The sequence below is a fragment of the Drosophila ananassae genome, chromosome 3R, assembly GCF_017639315.1.
Source record: "Drosophila ananassae strain 14024-0371.13 chromosome 3R, ASM1763931v2, whole genome shotgun sequence".
In the NCBI taxonomy this organism is placed as follows: Eukaryota; Metazoa; Arthropoda; class Insecta; order Diptera; family Drosophilidae; genus Drosophila; species Drosophila ananassae.
The window spans coordinates 27548006-27571034 of record NC_057930.1 but is presented as its reverse complement, the minus strand read 5'-3'; the positions used below and the strand labels follow the sequence as shown (position 1 = coordinate 27571034).

The following is a 23029-nucleotide window of genomic DNA, read 5'->3' as shown; positions in this document are numbered from 1 at the left end:
CTGTTTTACGACTGATCGGAGGATCGGAGTGGCCCCATAGCCATTCCATTCCTGCCTTGCCCCTTTATCTATTTTCCATTTTAATTAAGTGCAGAGCTTATCGTTTATTCTTTCTCAATTTTGTATAATTTTGGGTCTTCTAGAGTTTGTTTATCGTATTAGAGGGAAATGTGAGTGTGCATCAAATCAGCCTTATTGCCATGCGTGAATATTGAATATGAACTAATGCTAGTGGGGTGCGAGTATCCTCCTTAGATGCCGGAGTCCCAGTGCTTGCTCCACTGGATGGCTTCCAGGGTGCCCCGGTCGAGCTTCCAGATGGCGCCGTTCTGGTTGAGCTCGATGGCCTTGACGAAGTTCTCGCCGCAGGCCTGGGAGGACTGGGTGGGGTGCGCCAGCAGCTTCTCGGCCACCTGGGGCTCCACATCCAGCCAGGAGTTGAACTTGTGCACCAGGGTGGTGCGGGTGATGCCGGGGTTCACGGTGTAGGCGGTCACTCCGGTGATGGGAGCCAGTTTCTAATATTAAAATGTGGAAATTAGTATCTGGATTTCACAGACCAATCCTCTATAGAACTTACGGCTAGGGAGCTGGTGAAGTTGACAACGGCAGCCTTGGTGCCAGAGTAGACGGGCACCTGGTAGATGGCGTTGAAGCCGGTTACGGAGCCAATGTTGCAGATGATGCCACCTGGTCCGCCCTTGCGCTTGTCCCAGAAGTCCAGAATGGCGGTGGTGGTGTTCACCAGACCCGTGTAGTTGACGGCGATGGTGCGCTCGATCTGGTGGTCATCCAGGATGCCAGCTCCGTTGATCAGGATGTCCACGGTCTTCAGCTTGTCGAAGATGGTCTTCAGCAGCTTCTTGGTCTCGGTAATGGGCACGGTCACATCGTAGGGAATGAAGGTGACGGTCACCTTGGGATTGATTGTCTTCAGCTCGGCAATGACAACCGGGTTGTCGATGCGGTCCAGGATCACCAGGTTCTTCAGGTCGCGCTTGAGCAGCTCCTTGGTGGTGTCCAGGCCAATGCCTCCCAGGCCAGCCACGAAGACCACGTTCTTGTTGGTGAGTGATAGTGCCATAGTGCTTGCTCTCTCGATCTGTATGGATGGAAGGAGGACTGGGTTAGTTGTTGGTCTCCAGTTCGCCGCTGCCCCGTATTTATAGGAAGAAGTTCCCCCAGAAGCTTCGATTACGTGAAGCTTTCGTCGGACATTATCACTCTTACGTGACAATCTGCCTACGTTAGCGCCGACTGCTCTGCCGGGTTTCGGCTTGTTTGTTTTTTTCCGGCACTCTTCGGTTTGTTTTTGTTTGGGATACTGTGCCGGCAAGCTTTTCTAGATTAGCATTTTGTTAGTATGTGGGTAAATTATGTTTAGCGGCGTCTGATTTGCGCGCGCCTCGGTTCGTTTGGAAAATTACTGCTAGTCTACACGCGCATGGTTTTTTTGGTTTTATTTGTTTTGAGATAGCCAGCGCCGGCAAGGCCCCTTTAACAGGGGCGGCCAATGTTAGCCTATTTTTAGAAGTTAACTAACAGATCTGGCTATTGAGAATCTTATTATTCGGCACCAGCCCCCGAATATTCTAATTTTCCGGCAAATCAACGGCGGGGCTTGATTTAATCGGTCGCCCTGTCAGCGACTACTTACTTGATCAGTTGGGGAGATTAAAGAAATGCAACTTGTAAGCCGGTCTGCTGAACTGCACCTGACAACTGCACTGATACAATAATCGCAGTCCTAGACCCCAGCTTCGCCTTAAATACTCTTCCGCCTGTGGGCGTCTCAGCGTTGACGCCGACTGCAACGGCGACAGAATAGCTGCAATAATATGTAAAATGCAATATTATTACTCAAAAAAATGATCTGCAAATGAATGGAGGCAAGTGTGCGAAAGTAGTAGCTGAGAGTACAGTCAACTTATTTCTTGGCTACGTTTAAGAGATTATGTTGAAAATATGCTCCAAGAGGCCATATTTGTTGATTGAGATTTAATCCTTTATTTTGACCCTACTGGAGACTAATTAAGAGCTACAAATGTACCTTCAAGTATTTCAATAATAAAAAAATAAATACAGAAAACATTTCTATTTTTTTCGACTAGAGAGCCTCTTAAATGATTCTTCCTAATATTTTTTCCAATAACTGCCCTTTCGTAAATCATAGTATTATTTTTGCTATGGGGATATAGAGAACTTTAAACAGATTTTTCTCAGTGTAAACGCACTGGGAGCAGACATAAAGAGCTTTAACCTTGGGTGAATGTCAAATATTGTGAGCAGCAGTCTAGAACTATCCCGACTTGTTTTTTTCTCGTTGTGGTCGCAATTGAACTATGCCTTAATTTACATATATGTAACGGAGACTGAACGTCCGGGGAACAGAAATGGTGGGGGCAGAACTGACAGCTGCCCAGAATCAATCTATAGAGGCGAGCACGCTGGCAACCACACGCCCCCAAAACGCAGCTCATTAGCATGCTCGCTTGTCCACAGGCCGGGCAGAGACCAAGCCCACTTTATAGCCGAGCTGGACTAGCGGTTTCAAGTGGGCACTTGAGCAAGAGAGCGCAATGCAAGTGCAGTCAAATAGCAACAGTTAAGTGTTAACCCACTACGAAAGAAATTTATAGTTCAGTTTAAAATGTGACATATAGTAGGGGTTAATGTGAACTTTATAGCTTTAGCTAAAACTTAAATAATTTATAAAATAAAGAACTCAACAAACCAATAAAAATCGCAACAATAAGGACGAGATCCAAAGAACGAACGAAGGATCCAAAGAATGCATCATTGTAATAAAATCATATTAATATAAATTAAGAATTTAACGCAAGACGCCGAGATTGTGTCCTCTTTTGGAAACGTTGAAGTCTTTCGATTACATACACGGTTTCCCATTAAAGACGTAATGAAAAAATGCTTTTGCATAAATAATTCAAAACATAAACGCAACATAAGTCTACAGCTAGAATCCCAAAAAAAATAAATCAATTTAAAATCTTATCAAATATTTATCAATTTAGTGGATCCCGAACACTTCCAGTACATGCTCAGTTTTCAGAGGGTTAAGTTTGTTGCGGGAGGGGCTCCAGTATTGCGATGGCACGTGTGATGACTGAGAGAGAGAGATAAGTATGCGGAAGAAATGAGCTTCCAATTTGCATATAAAACTTGAACCCGTTTTGTGAGGTGGCATAATATAGTATACCCTCGCTTGGATCCCAGTCCATATGTGGGTTAGAACCTATATATAAATTATCTCTATTAATATTGCTTCCAACCTTTGGGGAAGACAGGGACTTCTTGATTATTCTGCCTGCAAATTCAATTTATTTTTTGGAATTGAATCTATTCATAGCAAGTGTGTATACAAATTTAATTAGCCTAAGAGGTCAAACCGACTGTTATCACTAATCATGCACTGACGCTTAGGAGATGCATGTTCCGAAAAGATCTGATCGTTGCTGATGATTTCCTCATCCAATTTTATTGCAATCGATAAGTGGGTTTCCCAATTAATCCTATTAATCAAGCTAGTGGCCCCACCAACCTGGCAACGCCTTTGGAAGCGATATAAACATCGTATGACTGTTTTTTTCCCCAGACGCCTTTCTGATATGGTCCCAGGTCTGGTCAAGACTGGGCCATATTCTCCTTATCTTATCAGTAGACGTGTCTAACATGTTCGTATTATTTGGGGGCAGGCAACCCGTCGGTTGTTTATTTTTCCACTATTGTGTACACTGACAGAAGAGATATGTAGAAAGTATAAGATTCTGTTTCTAACTAAGCAATGAAAAATATAAAAATTTTTAAAGCTATAGACGAAGTCGATGCGAAAAATAAACTCTTATCACTATAAATATAATTTCATTTGCCAGTGTACATTGTGGGCAGTGCTCGCCTTATCGGTTTGGCCCCCAAGGCTCGCTGTCGGTGACATTCAACCTCCCGGGGGTAATGACGCCAACAGCGTACCTGTCAGAACCGATTTACACTGGGTCGCACCCTCCCGCCCATAAGTACTCGCACATACTCGCAGCCATTGATATGTCGTTCGGCGGGCTAATTAAGCCGCGGCATTGTCTTCCCGCTGAGAGTGTCTGCCTATTGAAACGAAACTGGGGCTTCTAAACGACGCCGTCTAAGCGGCTTACCTTTTTAGTAGGCCGAAGGCGGGATACGGAAATCTTGGGGATGCGGAGGGGGCTCAGGTGTCTTCGAGGGCCCCCGTATAACCGTAGACGTGTTCCACATGCATATTTGGGGCGAGGTTTCTATTGCATCTTGATGCAAAGATAATCTAATTTGTTATTCCAATGTTTGACCTATTTGACACAAGACAGTCACTGAAATGGCGTAAGTGAAGCAACCTGGTTCGACGTAATTGAGAGCAGAGGCTCGTTCCAGAGTCGATCAGGTTACTTTCGTTTCTCCAACCCAACCGCATGCATAATGGCTTTAACTATAGGGTGTTTGTATGAGTCTTTTATTAATAATATTACTTTAAACAGTAATATGAAATAGTCTAGTTACTTTTAAAACAAATCTTAAAGAAAGTATTTCCTAGATGGAAGTAATCCACCTCACCCTACAGACTCAGATATAAAATCCAATAGGTACAATACAATATTTATGAATTCAGATCCGAAAAAAAGAAGGAAATACGAAAAATAAATAAAGAACTAGAGCGTAAAGTGAAAAATGGTACTGAGCCTTGATTATTCGTGTGCGAGTTCTCCTCTTCTGGGCCTTATGAATAAAGCGCTCGACACACCTTACCACTTCACACATACCCCAGAGCCCACCTGCCCCCCGCAACTACACAACCCTCCCACCAGACCATTGTTGGCTGAAGAGAAATCAACTGCAGGGAATTGCAACTAGCAAGCGACTTGCAACGTTGCCTGGTGCCATGGTGCAACAGACTTCAACGTCATCTTCGCTGAAGGTTGAGCTTAATTTGCTTTGACTTTTAGCAATTTGCATAAATATCAGACACATGTTGAGTCCTACACCGTTGCGGCGGCCTGCTGCACGTTTGTTATGATTCTGGCAACCAACAATAACAATCAGAATCAGATCCAGATTCAGAATCAGCATCAGATTTAGATTCAGAATCAGTGCCAATGCAAAGGCGAAGGCGTTGGTGCTGGAGCTGGAGCTGGAGCTGGAGCTGGAGCTGGTGCTGGGTTACCTTTCATGGGAATGACAACGCCAGAAAATATATGAAAGAACGAATTATAAAGGAATTATGATTTCCTTCGGGGGCGTTGAACATTACTTACCATATCTGTCTCTCTACCTTTAAGATCAGATGATCGACTTGATATTTTCCTTTTAGACAACAGATAATTTTTAAAATATTTATAGAATCAGAACTATTTTCTAAATTTTTGTTTTCTTTCAGCGCTGGCAAAGACGATGGTTTGTTCTCTATGACGATGGCGAGCTGACGTATTCGGTTGATGATTATGTAAGTGCTATAATAAAATTTGTATTTGTAGTGGCGACTGTCGCATAAACTACCTTCCAGTTTGTTTATTTTTGTTTGTTTGCCCCCTCATAATATTGAGATTCTGCGTAGATAACAATCAATAATAGAACGAGCATACCATAGAAAGCCATACAATTAATGTTTGCTATGTCCATCGGGTGTATGTGTGCCAACTGCGCATTACGGCCTCGCTCTTGAAAATTAATAAAGTTTAACGTTGACCATATCTTATCAGCTGCCCAAAAATTAAAAATCATGCCACACGCAGAGCTTTTTATTCTAATTTTGTTTTTGAATTTTCCGCAATAAAATGATTCCGAGCTTTTATAATTGATCAATTGGCCAGAGTCTTAAATAAACAGTTGTATTGTGACACAAATATGATTTATGTTTCAATCTTTGCAATTGAAAATCAGTTTAAAAACCATATGCTACAATTAAGCTTGATCATATTTGCATTACTTAATATTACACTTTCTAATTAAGTGACTTTAAATGCCTCCTTACAGCCCGATACCATACCACAGGCCTGCATCGATATGACCAAAGTTCTGGAGGTGACTGGGGCCGTGGAGGTAACCGGTCATCCCCACTCCATCGCCATAACCACCCCCGAGCGGGTGACCTTCGTTAAGGGCACGAGCTCCGAGGAGTCGCAGTGGTGGCTCAATATCCTGGCCGCCTTCCCCAAGTCAAAGGGGCGCCATAAGCGGAGTGCCACCCTGCCGGGCGGTCAGGTGGTGGGCAGTCTCCGTCAGAGTACGGGCAGCAGCGACCTGTCCCTGGCCAGCAAGCTGGTCAACCGGCACAGCTCCTACCACAAGGACACGCTCACGTCCTCCCAGTCGGCGGGCAATCTGCTCAGCACCTTGGACCTGAGTCCCAGCTCCACAAAGGCTGGTGGATCGACGCTGACCACCACTCAGTCGCCTCTGAACGACGACGAGGAGGACGACGGTGTGGAGACGGGAGAGGATGTGGACGAGGAGGAAGACGAGGACGAGGAGGTGCCAAGAAAGCCCAAGACTGCCAGCACGACCACTTGTATTGGCGGGCAGGACGAGAACAACCGGAATGCGGGCAATGAGATCACCAATCGTGGTAAGCTACATTTCCTGGCTGGCTTAATCATGTTGTTATTATTATTATTACTTAGAGAAAAATACAAAAAATTAGCCAAAACACAAACCAGATCATAAAGAGCTTTCAGTTCAAATAGCACACATATCTAAACAGAGTCTTAATAGGCTCTTTGATTTTTTAATTAGTTTATACCCAATTATTTTACTATACAAAAAACAACTTTAAAAGTTAATAAATCTCTTTACACCATTTTTCGCGAGATCGGTCTTCCCTGTTGCTTGTCTGGGCCTGGGTTCGATTGCGCTCGAATCGGCTGCTATAATTTTTATGATCATTTATGGCTCGCAGCAATCAAAATTATCAACCCCAGACCGACGGACAGAGACAGAGTAGTAGTTGAAGGATTGCAGGGATATCCAGAGCAGAGCTCGGCCCCAGGGGGATGGCGAGGGGCAGTGCGTGCAGCTAGTTAAAGCCGCTGCCTCGAAATTAACCTTGAATTCGCGCACACACCGGCGCAGGAGGGCTGAGCACTGAGAAAGAATCCCCACCACTACTTAAGATCGTATAATGGTAGGCTTCATAAATTTTCTTTAGATCCCAGCAGACCCGCAAACAGACACAGACTCAGAAACACACAATACAGACTTGTATATATGTGGGTATATATCCCAGCTCCATGGAGGATCGGCTGTTGGGTCGGTAATTGCAGTTACTGTGAATGTTCTCACATACATTGCTGCAGGATACTTGTTCATGGAAAAATGATATTCACGCTTAAATTATAGTGTGTCTGCCCTCAGATCCGTTGTTGTGCCATCGCCGATGCCCCGGCGGGCTGGGGAGTCGCACTGGGCCCTTCTCCCGGCCCCAACTCCCGCCCTGGTCGCAAATTCAAGGCTCAGGATCCACATCAAATGGCATTATTCTGTTGATAAATCGCCAGTTAAGTACGTGAACCAGTTCGAATTGTGGAGCCTGCGAAATGGAAAGCGAAATTAAATGGGCACTTCACGGATTCTAGAGGTGGGAAAACTTTAAAAAGACAAGAATCGGAACACATAATGGTTGCTAGGTTAGGTTGCTATGTTTCAAGTTAACCAATGTTCCTCCGTATTAAATACTTTTTCGTTCAGAAAGTACCGCTTCTCAAAAAAACTCCTTTCCACTTGCCACCTTATTCGATTTTCGAGGCAAAGAGTTTCCGCGTAATGGGTCTCGAGTGGCTGGGAGATCGGTTACCAAGTAGGACTCTAGGGCATTTCGCTCACTTGCTCCATAGAGCTAGAGCTGGGTGCTGACACAGACTAATTACATTCCATCAATAAGCAAAATTGTGCGGCAAATGAGGCAATTCATTGGGCGCTGGAGAGGGGCAGCCAGCTTTTTCTGAATGGGTGTTACGGAATGGGGAAAAGGCAGAGCTCTTAAAATGCGCAACGACAAAGATTATAAACTGTCTACACCTAATAGCCGTCGGCAGGCCAATGTCAGGCCGGGGCCAGTTGAAATATTTTCCAAGTCAGCGCTACATGATAGGCCCCTCTGGACACGACTTCAATAGCCTCTCCAGGTCTCCATCTGCATCCATGTGGGCATGTGGCTGTACTGGGACTTGTAATGGGCAAAGTTTCACGGCAAAGTGAATAATTACAGTGCAAATAAATCTCGGGAAGTGGTGTGGAAAGGCTCGGCCTGTGGATGGGCTTAGAAATTTCAACAGCCTCGCGGGATAGGTGACGAAATACAGCAGCGCTTCTCCCAGTAACTGGCGATTAAACGCCCCAAAAACAGAAATCCCCAGACAATCCCAGGCTAACAATCAAAGCTTCAACCTAGGGCCCATTACGGCGAACAAGTTGCCGCAGAACTTAAGGTTGCACAAGAATTAAGTGCAAGATTGTATTACAATGACAAATTGCAGACGACGAGCGGAGAAACTACTTATGATTGCAACAAAGTAGCTACTAGGACATAAATCGAATGCACTGAACAAAATGACACTGAAAGAAGTTTCTATTATTACTAATTTTCCTAAAATTTTATATTTAAATTTGAGTATATTTTCCAAAGTTAATATATCAGAACATAAGTCATAAAATGTCATTTATATTGGGGGTCGATTTCCCTCAGTGTTCTGGAAAAGGAACTGCACTGGAACTGTCTCCTTTGGGTCCTTATCCTGTGTAACCTTCATACTATATCAATGCTTAATTACAACCCTTTGCAACTTTGTATGGCAACTGGAGGAGAGAGTTCCATTAGTTGTTCCCTGAATTCATTATCTTTCTATTGCGGAACCCCATTATGAGCCGCAGCAAACGCTCCTCCTCGCTCCGAGGAGTACGGACAACTTCTGTACAAATGCAAAATGACAGCGCAGGACAGACAGGAGAGGAAGGAGCTCGGCAAGGAGGCGTCTCGGCAGCTAACGATGCTGGCTGGGCGATTTACGAGGTTCGGGAGCGGCTGGAGAAGTGCAGCAGAAGCTCCACCGCCAGCACCACCACCACCACCACCACCGTCACCACCATCACCAATAACCAATCAATATTCATAAGTGTAACGACTTGCAAGCAAAATTTATGCAACATGCCCGGGTCCGGTCTGGTGAGGTTTTTTTTCTGTTGTTTTTCGCTCGGCGATCGGGGGTACGGCCAGTTAGAAATTTTTCAAAGTCATCGTGTGAGGGGGCTCCAGGGCAGGCGGGGAGCCCCCAATCCAATCCAAAGGCAATTTTCGCTTTCGTTCGCCCAAAAGGCAGAGCCGGCCAGGTAAATCAACTTGCAATTTGATTATTTATTACGTCTGAGGCGGAGACTGGCCAGAGAAGCAGGAAAGGGGAAGGATCGAGGCTTCACGAGTTATTTGCAGGAAGCTAGACCATGATTGAGTGGGCTGTTCTGAGTGCGCTTAATTGAGGCCATAATTAATCAAATTCTGTTAATTAAAGAATCGAAAAAAGTCGCCACCAGAGACAATTCCAAAAATCCTGCAGTATAAACTTCAGATCTGGCTCATGCATTCCACTTCCACCCCATTTACATCGTCTCGGTCCGCGAGCTCTCATCTTCGAGAAACTATAATTACAGGGCTCTCTGAATCTGCAGCGGCATCAAGTCACTTGCCAGCCCATGTATCTGCGAACACTGTTTTTATCAACTTAATTACACTTAGCACCTTACGCGTCTTTTTTATATTTTTTGTTCTGCCTGGATGGGCCGCAGTTCTCCGATTTGATCTTGAACTTGAAAGCGCATAGTAAAAGCCACAATAAATATTAAATGGTGCAAAACACATCAAGGGCAGGCAACAAAAGCGAAACAAAGAGCCCCAGATAATAAAGCAGCAAGTGGGGAAGTTTTTATGGACCCCATAAGGATAGGTCGTGGTCTTAAGAGACTCGAATAAGTGATGACCTGCAAAAGGTTCGAAAAGTTTCTGGCAAGGGTTCTTTACAGAAATACACTTTAAATATGGCAATGATTAGGAATATATTATTTTAAATAAGGTTTGCTTAGTTTTTCACTTCACTAGTTTCACTTCAAACTATAAAGTGTAACCCCTCGTGTAGATCCTACACATTAGTTAACCCATCATTGGTAGAATCTTAAAAAAGGTCTCAATACCTCACAGGATCCCGCAATGCGCCAGCATGAACATAATGAACCCCCATTCAGTGCGCAAAGTACCAGTGTCTTTCTGGGCAACCGCCCCGGTATGTGTAATATCATAAGCATTATAAATTCCATTGCTGACATAGTCCCTGCCCCGAACTGCAACTCTAATCGACGGAGCGTCGCCAGGGCCACTTTGGCCGGACTGAGCCTTTGGTCTGCAAGATGGGCCGACAAGTCGACCAATTAAAGGCATACCCCATGATGCCCGTCGTCGCAGTTAGCACAGTAACCTTGAACCTGCTCCATGAGTCAGTCAGTTAGTCAGTCAGTCAGTTCCGTCCAGCTCCGTTTCTGTCAGAGTGCGCGGTGGATATGAAGCTTAAGCTGCCGGGTATCCAGAGATCTGCAGCTGCGGGTTCAGAGGCTGCTGCTGCTGCTGTTGCTGGTCCACCTCCTTTCGCTTTTCGCAACAGCTCAATAATCAAGATAAACGCCGCGGAGCAGCCGAAAAGCGACCAACCTGTTCGACTGACCGAATTGATGCCCACTCAGCCACTCAGAGTTCCAGTCCCTTTCCCATCCCAGTTCCAGTCCCAGTCCCAGCCCCTGGCTCGGTCCCTGCTCCAGACACTCGCTCGTCGCAAATTTGTATCATCATAATAAACCTAAATGCGACGGCTGGTTGGAACAGGTCGCGTCTAAATATATATTTTGTAATCACATATTTTATGGGACAACTTGCGTCTCGTTGGTTCGTCTTCGGATCTGCGCTGCGACTTGTTCGGGTGTTAATAAAATTATGGCACTCCGTAGAGCTCTCAGGATCCTTCTTTCTCCCATGGACAGCTTATCGCGATCCCTCCTCGTATCCCCTTACAATTCCTTGGGCCCGTTTTAATAATTTTATTATATTTGCGCGCACATAACTTGGCTCTCTCGGCGCGTTTTATGGCCCTATGCTGGGCATAAATATTACCGGGGTGGAGGCCCATTTCCAATACCGAATGCCCAATCCAGAGTCCTCGATCCACCATCCTCTGTCTAAGTTAATTTCAGTCAATGGCATTGATATGGTTTGCTTGGGCGGAAGATCTCAGACAGCCGGCCAAATGAAATTACCAACATGCTCATATTTCAAAGTATTTAATGAAGACGTTGGGCCAATTATGAGAAAAGAATGTGTAGACCGCTGACCGAGGTTTGTTTTCGGTTAAGGCGAAGGACTAAGTTATGGCTTATAAGTGCCTGATTATCTGTCTAAACGATCTCTCTTTATTATCCGATGGCGATTGTTTATTTTTTTGTTCATTAACTAACGTTTAAGGGGATATGGTTTATGTTAGGGAGTTTCCTACCTTAATTATACCTATTACTACTTTTGGAGGATCCCCTTCAAAACTAATGAAGAATGCATCATGTCAATGAATGAATGTCAAAGTGAGTCCCGGCAAGGGTTACAGGCTACAATATAGCCCCCAACCATGGCAATATCTTTGCGGATTATCAGCCGATTCACATACCTCTTGGAATACCTCTCTTGATTATTTCTATTAAATTAAGTACATAGTAAAAAAATATGTATCAAAACAAGTTATTATATATTTTTTCAATAGATTTGTTTCAATTTTAAATTGAAATTATTCTTTATTTATAGTTTCCCAGCCCAGCACCTGCCTGTTAATCGAGGACATCCGACGGGATGAGAAGACGATTAAGGATCTGACCAACACTATCACCAACCTGAGTCAGCAGCAAAACAAACGATGGTCCACGGCCATGAACAATGCTCTAAACAACCACCACTACAATCACCACAGCCAGTTCCAATCCTCTCGAGATGAAACGGACTTCCAGGTGACCCCCACGAGTAACAAGTCCCAGGGAACCTCCAACGAGCGACCCAAGTCCCTGCCCTTGGCGGCCAACTCCACTCCAGCGATCGTCTCTGCCATAGTCAAGAAGATTCCGACAGTTCTGGAACAGGGCGACAAGGGGAAGCCAGCTGCCAGGCTGCAGTTGCAACTGAAGTCACCGAAGCACTACCAGCACGAGCGCGGCGATCCCGATGGTGGCTGCAACCTGGACGAGATGTGCGTCAACTACATGACCAAGACGGACGAGCTCCGCGGTTCAGTCGGCAAGCAACCTAGCAGCAAGTCTGTCGTCGGGCAGGGTAAGCCTCCGGTAAAGGCAGCTGCGGAGGACTCGCTAAACGCCAAAAAGGGATGGCTGATGAAGCAGGACAACCGCACGGGAGAGTGGTCCAAGCACTGGTTTACTCTCAGCGGAGCGGCGCTCTTCTACTACCGGGATCCCTTGTGCGAGGAGCGAGGCGTGCTCGACGGCGTCCTGGATGTCAATAGCTTAACTAGTGTCGTGGACGAGCCGACGGCCAGCAAACAGTACGCCTTCCAGCTGACCACCTGGGACAAGCAGCGGTTGCTCCTGGCGAGCCTGTCTCCTGGGTCCAGGAACAGTTGGCTGGCGGTGCTGAGAAGTGCGGCCGGACTGCCACAGCTGGAGACACCGCCTCCGCCAACGGATATCGAGCAGGACTTCATCAAGGCGCAGCTGCAACAACAGCCGTCCTCTAGTCCCGTCACGCCCGGCACTCCGGCTGGACCGCCGCATTTCTCTTCGGACGAGGAGTACCGTACCGCATCAGAGGGCGGTCGGCGGGACAGTCTGGACTGGGGATCCCCGCTCTCACCATCGCCACCGGTGCTGCGAAGTTGCCTGCGGAACCGAAGCCTGGCCAGTCTGCACAAGAGGAGCCGAAGTTCGCCGCCCAGTTCTCGACGCAGCACCGTGGACAGTGTGGCCAGCGACGAGTTGCCCCTGTTGGTGGTGCCCGAGGAACTGCAGCCGTCCGAAAGCCGAGAGCTGAAGCAGCAATGCGAGACTCTTAGGGCGGAGGCCTCCCTGAGAGAAGCCCGTATGGCCGAGCTGCTGGCCACGCTCCAAAGGACCGAGCAGCAGCTGACGGCCAGGCTGCAAGAGCAGCAGCAGCAGCTGAACAGCGAACTGACCCAGGCCAAACAGAGTGCGTCGGATCTGATGCACAATCTGGGCCTCCAGCTGACCGAAAGCCAGATGCAGATTAAGCAGCTGGAGGACCGCTTGGCCCAGGGAATCGAGGAGAACGAGGGCCTGTACAAGCGGCTAAGGGAGCTGCAGGCTCAGGACAATGGCGGGGGAGGCGTAGGTGGAGTTGGGGCCGCAGGACTGAGCAATCTACAGCGACACAAGATCAAGCGAATGGACTCGCTTAGCGACCTCACCACCATCACCGACATCGATCCCTACTGCCTGCAGCGGGACTCCTTGGCCGAGGAGTACAACGAGTTGAGGTCCCGCTTCGAGAAGGCCGTCAACGAGATCCGGGCTATGAAACGGGAGCTCAAGCAGTCCCAAAACCAGTACGACGCCCTGGAGCTGGCGCAGGCGGCGTTGCAACAGAAGCTGGAACGGCGGCAGCACGAAGACGGCGCCCAGCTGCAACTGATGGCCGCCCGCATCCAGGACCTTACCCTCAAGTACAGCAGCTCGGAGCGGCAAGTGCGAGCGCTCAAGCAGAAACTAGCCAAGTCAGAGAGGCGGCGTTCACTGTCACTAAAAGGAAAGGAGCAGCTCGAGCTGAAGCTGAGCGAACTGCAGCGCGAGACGGGGGATCGCAAGGAAGGCACTCCACCCGAGTCCTCCAGCAGCGAGTCCAGCAGCCAGTCACCGCTGAACGCCCACCTGCTGCAGCGGCTGCATAGTCTGGAGCACGTGCTTCTGGGCAGCAAGGAGCGACTGGAGCAGAGTCTGACCCAGCTCCAGCAGATTCGCGCGGGCCAGCGCACGCGGCGCTCTGTCTCGCCCATGAACGACCGCAAGGACGGTCTGCGCCAACTGGAGCGAGCACTGGCCGAGACCTGTGTCATGGTCAGCGAGCAGATGGAGCTCACCTGCCTGCAGGACGCCTGCCACAAGTGCTGCGATCTGCGGCAGCGGGTGGAGAAGCTCTCGACCCTGCAGCAGCAGACGGAGACAGACCTGCAGCGTAGTGAGCAGCTGCTGGAGCAGCGGGAAAGCGAGCTGGCTCAGGCCCTCGAAAAATGCGCCAGCCAGGAGCAGGAGCAAGAGCTGCTGCTGCAACAGCGGCAGGAGCTGAGCGAGGAGTTGAGTCGCCAGCAGGAGCGGTGCCGGCGCCTGGAGAAGCGGCTGGAGCTACTGGAGAGGGAGCATGGAAAGCAGCTGGAGTGCCTGCGGGAGGTCTACCACAACGAACACGCCAGCGCAGCCGACGAGCAGAGTTTCCGAAAGCGATACCAAACAGAGATCGAGCAGCTAAGGGTGAGTAGTTTGTACATTTTGGTGGTGACTTATTTCAAATCATCATAATCAATTGTAGACGCTTTGCGAAAAGGGATTGAGTGCCATGGAAACATCGCATCGGCGACTTACTTGCGACTTGGAGCAGAAGCACAAGCTGGAAATTGAGAGACTGCTGGCCGAAAAAGAAACGGCACTGGCCGAGGAGACTCAGGTGAGAAAGAGAATCCTGAATACATGAGCATTTTAAGCTTAAATTGTACTTACTAATAGGCCACACTGGCGGCTCTGGATGCCATGAGAAAAGCTCACCAGAGCGAAGTGCAGAGGGAGGTGGCTCGCTTCAAGCAGGAGTTCCTGCGGCAAGTTCAGCGCGGGGAACACATGCAGGGCGATGGTGGCAAGCTGAAGGAGTAAGTGCAACATTCTTCTTATTTATATAATTATACTTATATTTGAAACAATTATGAACTGTCTGACTAATAGGGAAGAACTCGAAGAGCTTCGATTGGAAATTCTCTCGTTTTCTGAAAAGTATTCGATCAAGTGTGTGGAGAACGCTGCCCTCGAGGAGAAACTGCATCTGGCCAACAGCAAGCTGAGGCACTTCCAGCAGATGCAACAATTGGAACTGAGGTGATTTCTTTTCCTAGAAGACTCTTAACTTTATCTCTAAAACATGGTGTTTCCGAAACTTCAAACAGAAACAAGCAATTTCGCGCCCACTTGGCTTCCGACGATCCAGCAAACGATGTGCACTTCGTGCAGGGGCTGACCACGGATTCCAGAGAGGGTGCCGACTGCGAAGATAGCGAGGTATGATCGTTGTGTCCCAACTACCAAGTGCCAATAGTATAAGAAGTATTTGTAAAATTGTGACTAACACTAATCACCACAGTGGCAGACAAAAACTAATCCTCTTTGTTACCATCTTCCACTATCCCGAAAAATAATAAATGAACAAATCAAACCACACAACACAAACAACACTCCACAACTACACCCAGCCTGCACCACAAGTGCACCACAAGGCTGCAACTTCAACAAGAACCACAGTCACGGCCACAACCACCGCCACAACAACCAGGTCAGCGGCCTCAAGCGACACAGAGTCCAGTTCCGACTTAGATGCACATACGTATCCATCGCAGGCGCCATCCGAGAAAATGGAGCAAAGTCTCTTCGTAATACCCTCCCATATGCTAAACTGTTCCCCCGTGCCTGCCGCTAGAAACGCTTCTGATCAGAGCCCGGAGCGAGATCTCGATGGGCCCGGGGATGGTTACGAGCCATGCTACAGGCCCTTCGATATATTCGCCATCTATCAGAATCGTTTGAGCTTCCAAGGTAAACGCAAAACGCAATTCTCCTCGATCCACTCCACTCTTTCTACTCTCTGGTGGGGCGGCGCACTCTCTTCTCCATCCCCACTCGGCTGTCTCCTGTCTTCTGTCTTTCCGAACATTTCTCCTGGCACTTATCGGTGTTGTTCTCGATGTACAAACACGCACACACACTCATATCTGTTTGGCCCTAAGCCCTTCCTAGACTTTATTGACTCATCCATTGCTAATTTTCGGTTGGGGACTCGTTGCAGGTCTGAAGGGCAGCTCCACGTTTGGCAAGAGCTTGCGGAAACCCACTGCCCGAACATCACCAGCATCATCAGAACTAACAACGACAGCCACAGTAACCACAACCAACCCAAATAAGCCCAGTCACAAGAAAATTTTTAAAACGGCTGCCGTCATTAACATCCAGCAAGAAAATCTCCAGGACCTCCAGGATGTCCAGGATTATCTCCAGGAAGAAAAAGCACAATGAACAAACAATCACGGATGCAATAACCAAGAGCAAGAACAACAAACCGAACCAGTGGATCAACCAAAGAATAATTAGTGCTAATACATAATAAATAACTGTAATTATTTAAAGTATATTAATGAAAGCTACCAAAATCGAACGGCACAACATCAAGATGTACAGAATAACCCAATAACACTTCTCAAACAATGCGCAAAACTGGTGGAGATTCTGATGAGGAGGATGATGATGTTGGTGATGGGGATGGTGATGTGGCGGGCAGGCGACATTTGAGGAGATTTGAGGAGATCCCACGGAGTTGAGCTAACACACGACTGTTCACCCCCCTCCAGGAGCGATCTGGAAGGGACGTCGAGCAATGAAGCAACTAACCCCAACCCCCAAAGGAGCAGCAACAACTGCCTCATCAACAACACAACCACAAAGGCAGCTACAACGTTAAGATTTTGGGCCAAATTTATGTATTTATCGTCTATTCTACCATTGTACTTGTATGTTATTCTATTGTACGTCTACCCAATTCTCTATGTCCACAAAATGTGTCATTTATTTATGTTTACTTAGTCTTAGGCCTGCTTCGCAGCAGTTGGCAAGCATATTAAGCCCCAAGTTGTCCGAGCAACTTGGCTTGTTTGTTTCACCTTTTTTTCTGTGTGTATTGAATATATATCGAAATTGTTTTCAGCATTAAACATTAAAGTTGTAAAAGCATTAAACATTAAAATAAACATTTAATTTTATGCTTGTTTTGTTAATCATTGGTATTAATCACATACTTTGCCTAAATTAATGCAATTTAATCTTACTAAATAGTGGGGCAAACCAACAAATGTTAATATTATTTACCTATAAGTCGTTATTTGTGCAAAAAATAAAAACTATAAGCAATGTTTATAATTTGACAAAAAAAAAAACAAAAACAAAAAGTTATTTTCACTTGGGCTCGTCCGGGATTTGAACCCGGGACCTCCCGCACCCTAAGCGGAAATCATACCCCTAGACCAACGAGCCAGTTGCCTGCTGCTTGTCCAAATGCCTATTTGGCTTGCCGACCGCGTCGAACAGATTTCTTTCACGGCCAAGTGAAAGCTTTAGCCTTGGTGGTGGCTACAAAACCAGTTTTTAATCAATTTTAAACGATGTTTGGTAATGTCTTTGGACAAAATCTTCACAAGCAATAGCACTGTAAAAGAAATTATGTATATTTTCGGCGGCAGATCAACTGGCTCGTTGGTCTAGGGGTATGATTTCCGCTTAGGGTGCGGGAGGTCCCGGGTTCAAATCCCGGACGAGCCCAATGGTTGTATTTCTTTTTTTTAACTTTTATTTTAAGTCGAATTATTTTTTCTTACTTTAAATGCGGCCTTATGGCTACTTCTGCTCCATAAATACCTTTTTTCTTAAAAGTTCCCGACTTATTATAAAATCATGTACTGTTTCGTCGTGATTTTATATACAGTATATCTTGTAACCGTGGCAATAGTACATTATTATTTTACCCATAGCTCTCAAGAAATACTTTTTAATATTATATGTTGCCTGAAGTTTAATTCTAATGGCTCAATCTATATAACTTTTTTTATAAAATGTGAGATACAAAAAAACTTTATTGGGTCTTCATTGATTTTAAGCGAAGTATACTTCTTTTACCCGTGGCAGAAACAAATTTATTGTTGGTAGAAACCAAAAACAGTTTAAGCACATAAAATAAAAAATAAATAAGAGTAAAAAATAAAAAAAAAGTGCTTCACTTGGGCTCGTCCGGGATTTGAACCCGGGACCTCCCGCACCCTAAGCGGAAATCATACCCCTAGACCAACGAGCCAGTTGTTCGACGAGCGACAGAAACCCGATTTGATATGGCAGCGCTCCATGCGCAAGTGCAAATAAAGCTTTCGCCCGAACAAGCGCAAGCTTTCCTGGAAATCCGAAAAACAGCGAAAGATACAAAAGCGCGCATCTGCAAGATACAGATAGTCGCCTCATTACATGCCATTTTAAGTAATTCCGATGAGTCGGGCAAAAAGCGCAGCTGAATAAACGACAGTTCATTGGTTCCATGCAGTCTGCTGGCGCAGCACAGTTTCCAGCAAAGGGCAGAGAAAACCAAGTAGCTGGAAAGCAGGAGACCGATTCCATAAATGTCAACTAACGTTCCCTTGGGACGAGCGCTGGGATGGACTGAAGACCCTTTGGTGATTTTAAAATGCAGAACCCATCGCCGCTTATGGAGTTTTTCCCGAGAACTGTTGCATCGGCTGTGTACTGTGAGATGGACTTCTTATGGACAGATTGCCTTTTTCGCCCTCTGCCGCGATTGTGACGTCACTTCAAATGAGTCGCAATTGATTTGAACTTTTCCCAATCGGAGTCGGAGTCGGAGTCGCAATTGCAATTGCGCGAGCCATTTCCCATTCCCCGTTAATTCGCATAATTGTTTAGCTACTTGGGAAGCGATTCGACAAAATGTTGGCTAAAGGAAACAAGCCAATCCGACCCGAGTACCGACTCGAGTCCGAAGTAAAACAAAATGTTGTTGAAATTAGTGGAAATTACAGGCCGCTGTTTGGCTTTTGAATCACGATTTTCACTTCATTGGCAAGCCATCGATACAATTTGTTTGATTTTCCGACGCTCTGCCCGCTTTTCCTTTCGCTGCCTGTCCCTGACCCTTGTGGGGACAAAAAGAAAACCAACAGCCATCAACAAGAAAAGGCAAATAGTCTCTAGTGGCGCTTTTCTTTAAACCTGGCTTGGATACCTGGCTAACAATCCATTTTATTCGATTATCTCCTCAGCTGCCTCCGCTCCGGCAGCCGACTGACGTGACGGAATTGAAATTACTTAATTCGGGCGATTGGCAGGCCGGGGATCAATCGGGGTTAACCGCAGGCCTAGCAGGTGAACATTTCTCGTTTGCCATCTTTTTTCCATTTAAAACTTATTGTTCTGCACAACCCACTGGCAGAAATATATTTGTTCTTCTCTCATCAAGAATATGGGTCAAGCCCGGGCAAGAGGCGGTCATCGATAACTATAACAAGTCGATCGGGTGGACCACCTCTTCCCGACGCAATTTCTGATCTGGCTCGGTCCAATCCAATCATCCCCAATTGCTGCCTCCATTTCCCCCAATTGCCGGCTTCTGGCCAAATACGTCATTACCATGTTGCACACCAGCAATTACCATCTAGTTGTCCGTGGAATTTCTAGTTGAAATCGAGAAAAGGCTCTGCATGTGTGTAGTTTTGAGAACTGATTAGCTCCGATAGGCAGCCACAAATGGGACTCAGAAGCTGAGGATATTGAAACCGGAAATTCAACTTTGAGGTAATTATTCTAAGACTTTATTGCCACTTGAAGCATGAAGAAATTTCGGAGCTCTCAAGTAGTACTGCCAATTGATAAGATAGTAAAATAATTAGCCTTATGGAGGGGGCCTTCGGAAGATAATTTCCAAACTTAAAACAGTTCCGAGAATAATAGGTTATCACTAGAGGCCGAAATCTATAGGCTTCTGCCTCATCTTAGCCACAATCTATTTGGAAAAATAACAAAATCTCTGTCCAATTACTAAACTAAATTTTCGATGGTGAAAAGTTCGACGGGACAGGCCAATTTATGGCACCCCATCCACTCACGTCGCGAGGCCCTGGCACCAACTAATTAACCGCGGCCTCGTAAATTGTTATGATATGCCATAAAAGATACGACACTAAATCTTTCACCGACTTCAAAGGATTTCGCTGGGTCTTTCTCCCTGGAAGCTCCTAACAAGCGCCAAAAACAAAATCACCGCAAATTAGAACAAACCCATCACGATCGATTACATTAAATAATGCTACGCCTGGGCCATGTGCACTTTTTTCGCTTCATATTGTTGGTGCAACAGATTCTAACAAACAGCGACAACATCAAAGGCTCGAGAAAAGGCAGCGGAGCCACGACCCAGATGGCCTTCTTCTCCCGAAGAATTGGGGGATAAATTGGAACGGGAGGGGGCTCTCCGCTCCAAGTCCGACTTGGACTTCATTGAGGCATAACGTTTGCCTCGGATTCTTTGGGCCTGTTATAACGGCCACGAAATCGCGCAGCAAGACAATGCCACAGCAACAGAAACAGAAACAGCAACAGGCATAGCAGCAAGCAAAGAAGCTGCAACAGCCTCCAACCCAACTTGCAACAGTGGCAGAAACGGTAGCTGCCCCCGCTTCTTCAGCTAGCAACATGTTGAAAAGGGAAAATTGTTTCGTTTCGTTTCGTTTTCGCTCTGCCCCGCCAGCTCTCCCAGGGGATATTATGTTTGGTGGCTGTTAACATAAATTTATACTGCTTTTAAACTAATTGACGATGACAACTCCTGTGCAGCATCGGCCACAATAACACAAAAGCAGCTCGAAGCCGTGGCTGGCATACTTTTCTAGTCATCCTTGTGGCGCGGACTGTCATCGGGATCATTTTGTGGGCTGGTTTCCAGGCTTGCGCCGATTTACGAGAGTCGCGATCCTGAAATGCCTTCGAGAGCATTCGCAAATATATGTGTGGCAGTGCCGCATTTTATTCAATGGCAGAGGTAATTGGTGAAGGTTATTTTTAAAATTTGGGCTATGGAGAGGTGTATATCTAATATTTGTATTATTTTCGTGTCAGATTGGCCTCCAATGCAGCACCATAGTGTGTTCATAAAATACAATAATTGAGTAGGAGTTCTCCTCTTACTTGTTAGCACTTTCGCGATTCTGACAGAGTAATAATTTTTGGCTCTTCAGATGACCAACTTCTGGCACTGATGGATCAGACAACGGACACTTGTCCCGACTCGTTGTGGAAATTCAGTTTCATTTGGTTTCCATTTTCATAAACGTGTACGATCGTCAATTGTCATTAGTGAAATTAAAAGCTGGCGGAGATGTAGTGCCGCCTGTCACAGTGGCCAAGGAAAGTTTCGAGTTGGTTTGGGCCCGTTCGGATCGAGTAGGCTTCTGTGCTGTGCCCCGGCTCGAGATCAAGATAGTGTGGCAATTGATGAATTCGTGGAGGAGAAGGAGCGAAGGGGCTTGGTGGTGGGAGCTCCACCAAGCCACTGAGGAAGTCGACAACAAGTTGTAAGAACAAATAAACAATTGGTAATTGTCTCGAATTAGGAATGGAAATGGAAATGGCAGAGTGGAATGGTAGTGGATCGGGTATGGGAGTTCCACTTGAGTTGGAGGATGGCCCGCAAGGAGGAGAGACACAGAGACCTGGTGACACACATTTCCATCCATTTTCGAGGCATACACCATCTACATGCAATGTACACGAGCTTGGAAACCGAAAGTCACACAAACCGAGATAATCATCAAACGAGACTTCCCGGCTCAGACCGGAGGCTTCTCTCTGGCTCCGATTCTCATTGTCTCTCTGGGCAATCGTGTGAAACATAAATGCGCCCAAATTGATTTTTAAATGCTCCTGGGGACCTCTGCCGCGGATTGACCCAGCTCACCCTCTGGGAATTGCTCGGGAGGAATCGAATGCGATGCAGCGATGACGCTCCGATGAGTCGTGTTCCATTTGGCTGCCGTAATACGCAGGCCCCCTTTTTGGCTCTGGCCGTGGCCGTGGCCGGAATGAACGACGAAATCTGTTTGCTATTTAAGGCAGTAACAATTTGTTCGTCTCACGTTTTTGGCTCGCACATATTTGGCTAGGATGCGCTTGGCCCAGTAGAACCAGGCGACTGGGAGTCGGCCAGGGAGAGGGCCAGGGGCTGCGAGGCCAGAAAGCAAAAAGGAGAAAAAGTTGTGGCCCAACGCCCACAAGGAAAGGCGAAGGCGTTGCCGCTACAAATTCCCAGCTGGCCTGATATGAAATCACAAAAACATTGCATAAACATCGGAACATCGGACAATGGGCCACCTAAACGAACCGATCGTAAATTGCGCGGTAGTTGGCCACACAATCAAAAGATTTTCGGGGATTGGGGGTACCTGTGAAGTCGTAAATTTGTCGACCGTTTCTCCGTTCCTGGCTGTGGGTTAACGGAGCGGAGCGAGCACGGTGCGTGCTTTTTTCTGGTCATGAAGTAACCGAGCACGCCCCGAGGGAGCTGGCATGGTCAAGATCCCTGTGAATCTCTGGCTGGGCTGACTTTGTTCCCCAAAAGGGAAAAGCCTTGGGTGTGCCGGAGCAAAGTTTAAAGTAAAGGCAGCTTCTCAAAAATTGTCACATCGCGAATGTTAATCTTGTTCTTTTTGAACAGACAACAGAAGGCTTTGTTTAAATAATTCCCCACCTTTCCACTTCCTTATTTATACAACTAATAGCCTTTATACTATAAAGTTTATAGGCCTAAAGTCAGTGATAGTCATGGAGTCGATCAGGAGTTCCCTGATCATTGATCGGTAGCCAAAGCACTCCAGTAGATCATGGGGTTTGCTGGCCCAGGGGATCAAAGATCTCTAATCAAAACTGTTCCTCCACCAGGGCTGGCCAGGGAGAACCCCCAAATCAAATGCCATAACGAAAAGTTCAGCCCAAAAGCCTAATAAGCAGTAGCACAGGCTCAACCTTAATATTTTTAATTGAATTTTGGCCTGTGCCTGCCGGCAAGTGGCCAAAAAAACCTAAAAATCGAACAGCGGCGCAGACAGAGGCAAACAACAAATTGTGGCTGGGTGTGGTTTGGAAATTCTTC

At 46.6% G+C, this 23029-nt stretch overlaps 2 protein-coding genes and 3 non-coding genes across 8 annotated transcripts in view; 2 read left to right on the top strand and 3 right to left on the bottom strand.

Moving 5' to 3' along the window:
• Positions 1–17105, top strand: part of LOC6497822 (protein outspread) — a 76060-nt gene extending 58955 nt beyond the window's left edge. For 2 of the 4 annotated variants that reach the window (XM_014906349.3, XM_001961484.4), the window contains 9 exons: positions 5420–5485; positions 6016–6607; positions 11864–14547; positions 14606–14740; positions 14800–14939; positions 15013–15162; positions 15231–15342; positions 15534–15873; positions 16124–17105. In XM_014906349.3, the coding sequence (XP_014761835.1) occupies positions 5420–5485; positions 6016–6607; positions 11864–14547; positions 14606–14740; positions 14800–14939; positions 15013–15162; positions 15231–15342; positions 15534–15873; positions 16124–16350 (4446 nt within the window). In that variant the 3' untranslated portion in view covers positions 16351–17105. Of the gene's footprint in view, positions 1–5419; positions 5486–6015; positions 6608–11863; positions 14548–14605; positions 14741–14799; positions 14940–15012; positions 15163–15230; positions 15349–15533; positions 15874–16123 lie in introns of those variants that run through there. The other 2 variants (XM_014906352.3, XM_014906351.3) reach the window with 2 other exon arrangements.
• LOC6492907 (alcohol dehydrogenase) lies at positions 85–1811 on the bottom strand. Its single transcript, XM_001961486.4, has 3 exons — positions 1658–1811; positions 581–1102; positions 85–518 (listed from the first exon to the last, which is right to left on the bottom strand). Exons 2-3 carry the CDS (start codon positions 1082–1084, stop codon positions 252–254), a joined length of 771 nt encoding a protein of 256 aa, XP_001961522.1. The 5' UTR covers positions 1085–1102; positions 1658–1811; the 3' UTR covers positions 85–251.
• A 184-nt stretch (positions 17106–17289) lies between the features above and the next one.
• Positions 17290–17361, bottom strand: Trnap-agg. The gene has a single exon. It is a non-coding gene; the product is annotated as a tRNA-Pro (tRNA).
• Positions 17362–17574: 213 nt separating this feature from the next.
• Trnap-agg lies at positions 17575–17646 on the top strand. Its single transcript has one exon. It is a non-coding gene; the product is annotated as a tRNA-Pro (tRNA).
• Positions 17647–18103: 457 nt separating this feature from the next.
• Trnap-agg lies at positions 18104–18175 on the bottom strand. Its single transcript has one exon. It is a non-coding gene; the product is annotated as a tRNA-Pro (tRNA).
• Between the last annotated feature and the right edge of the window lie 4854 nt (positions 18176–23029).

Excerpts from the sequence above, each read along its gene's own strand:
- LOC6492907 (XM_001961486.4), bottom strand. The coding sequence starts at position 1,084 with ATGGCACTATCACTCACCAACAAGAACGTGGTCTTCGTGGCTGGCCTG. Across the intron at positions 519-580 it reads ACTTCACCAGCTCCCTAGCC|AAACTGGCTCCCATCACCGG; the intron begins GTAAGTTCTATA and ends TTTTAATATTAG.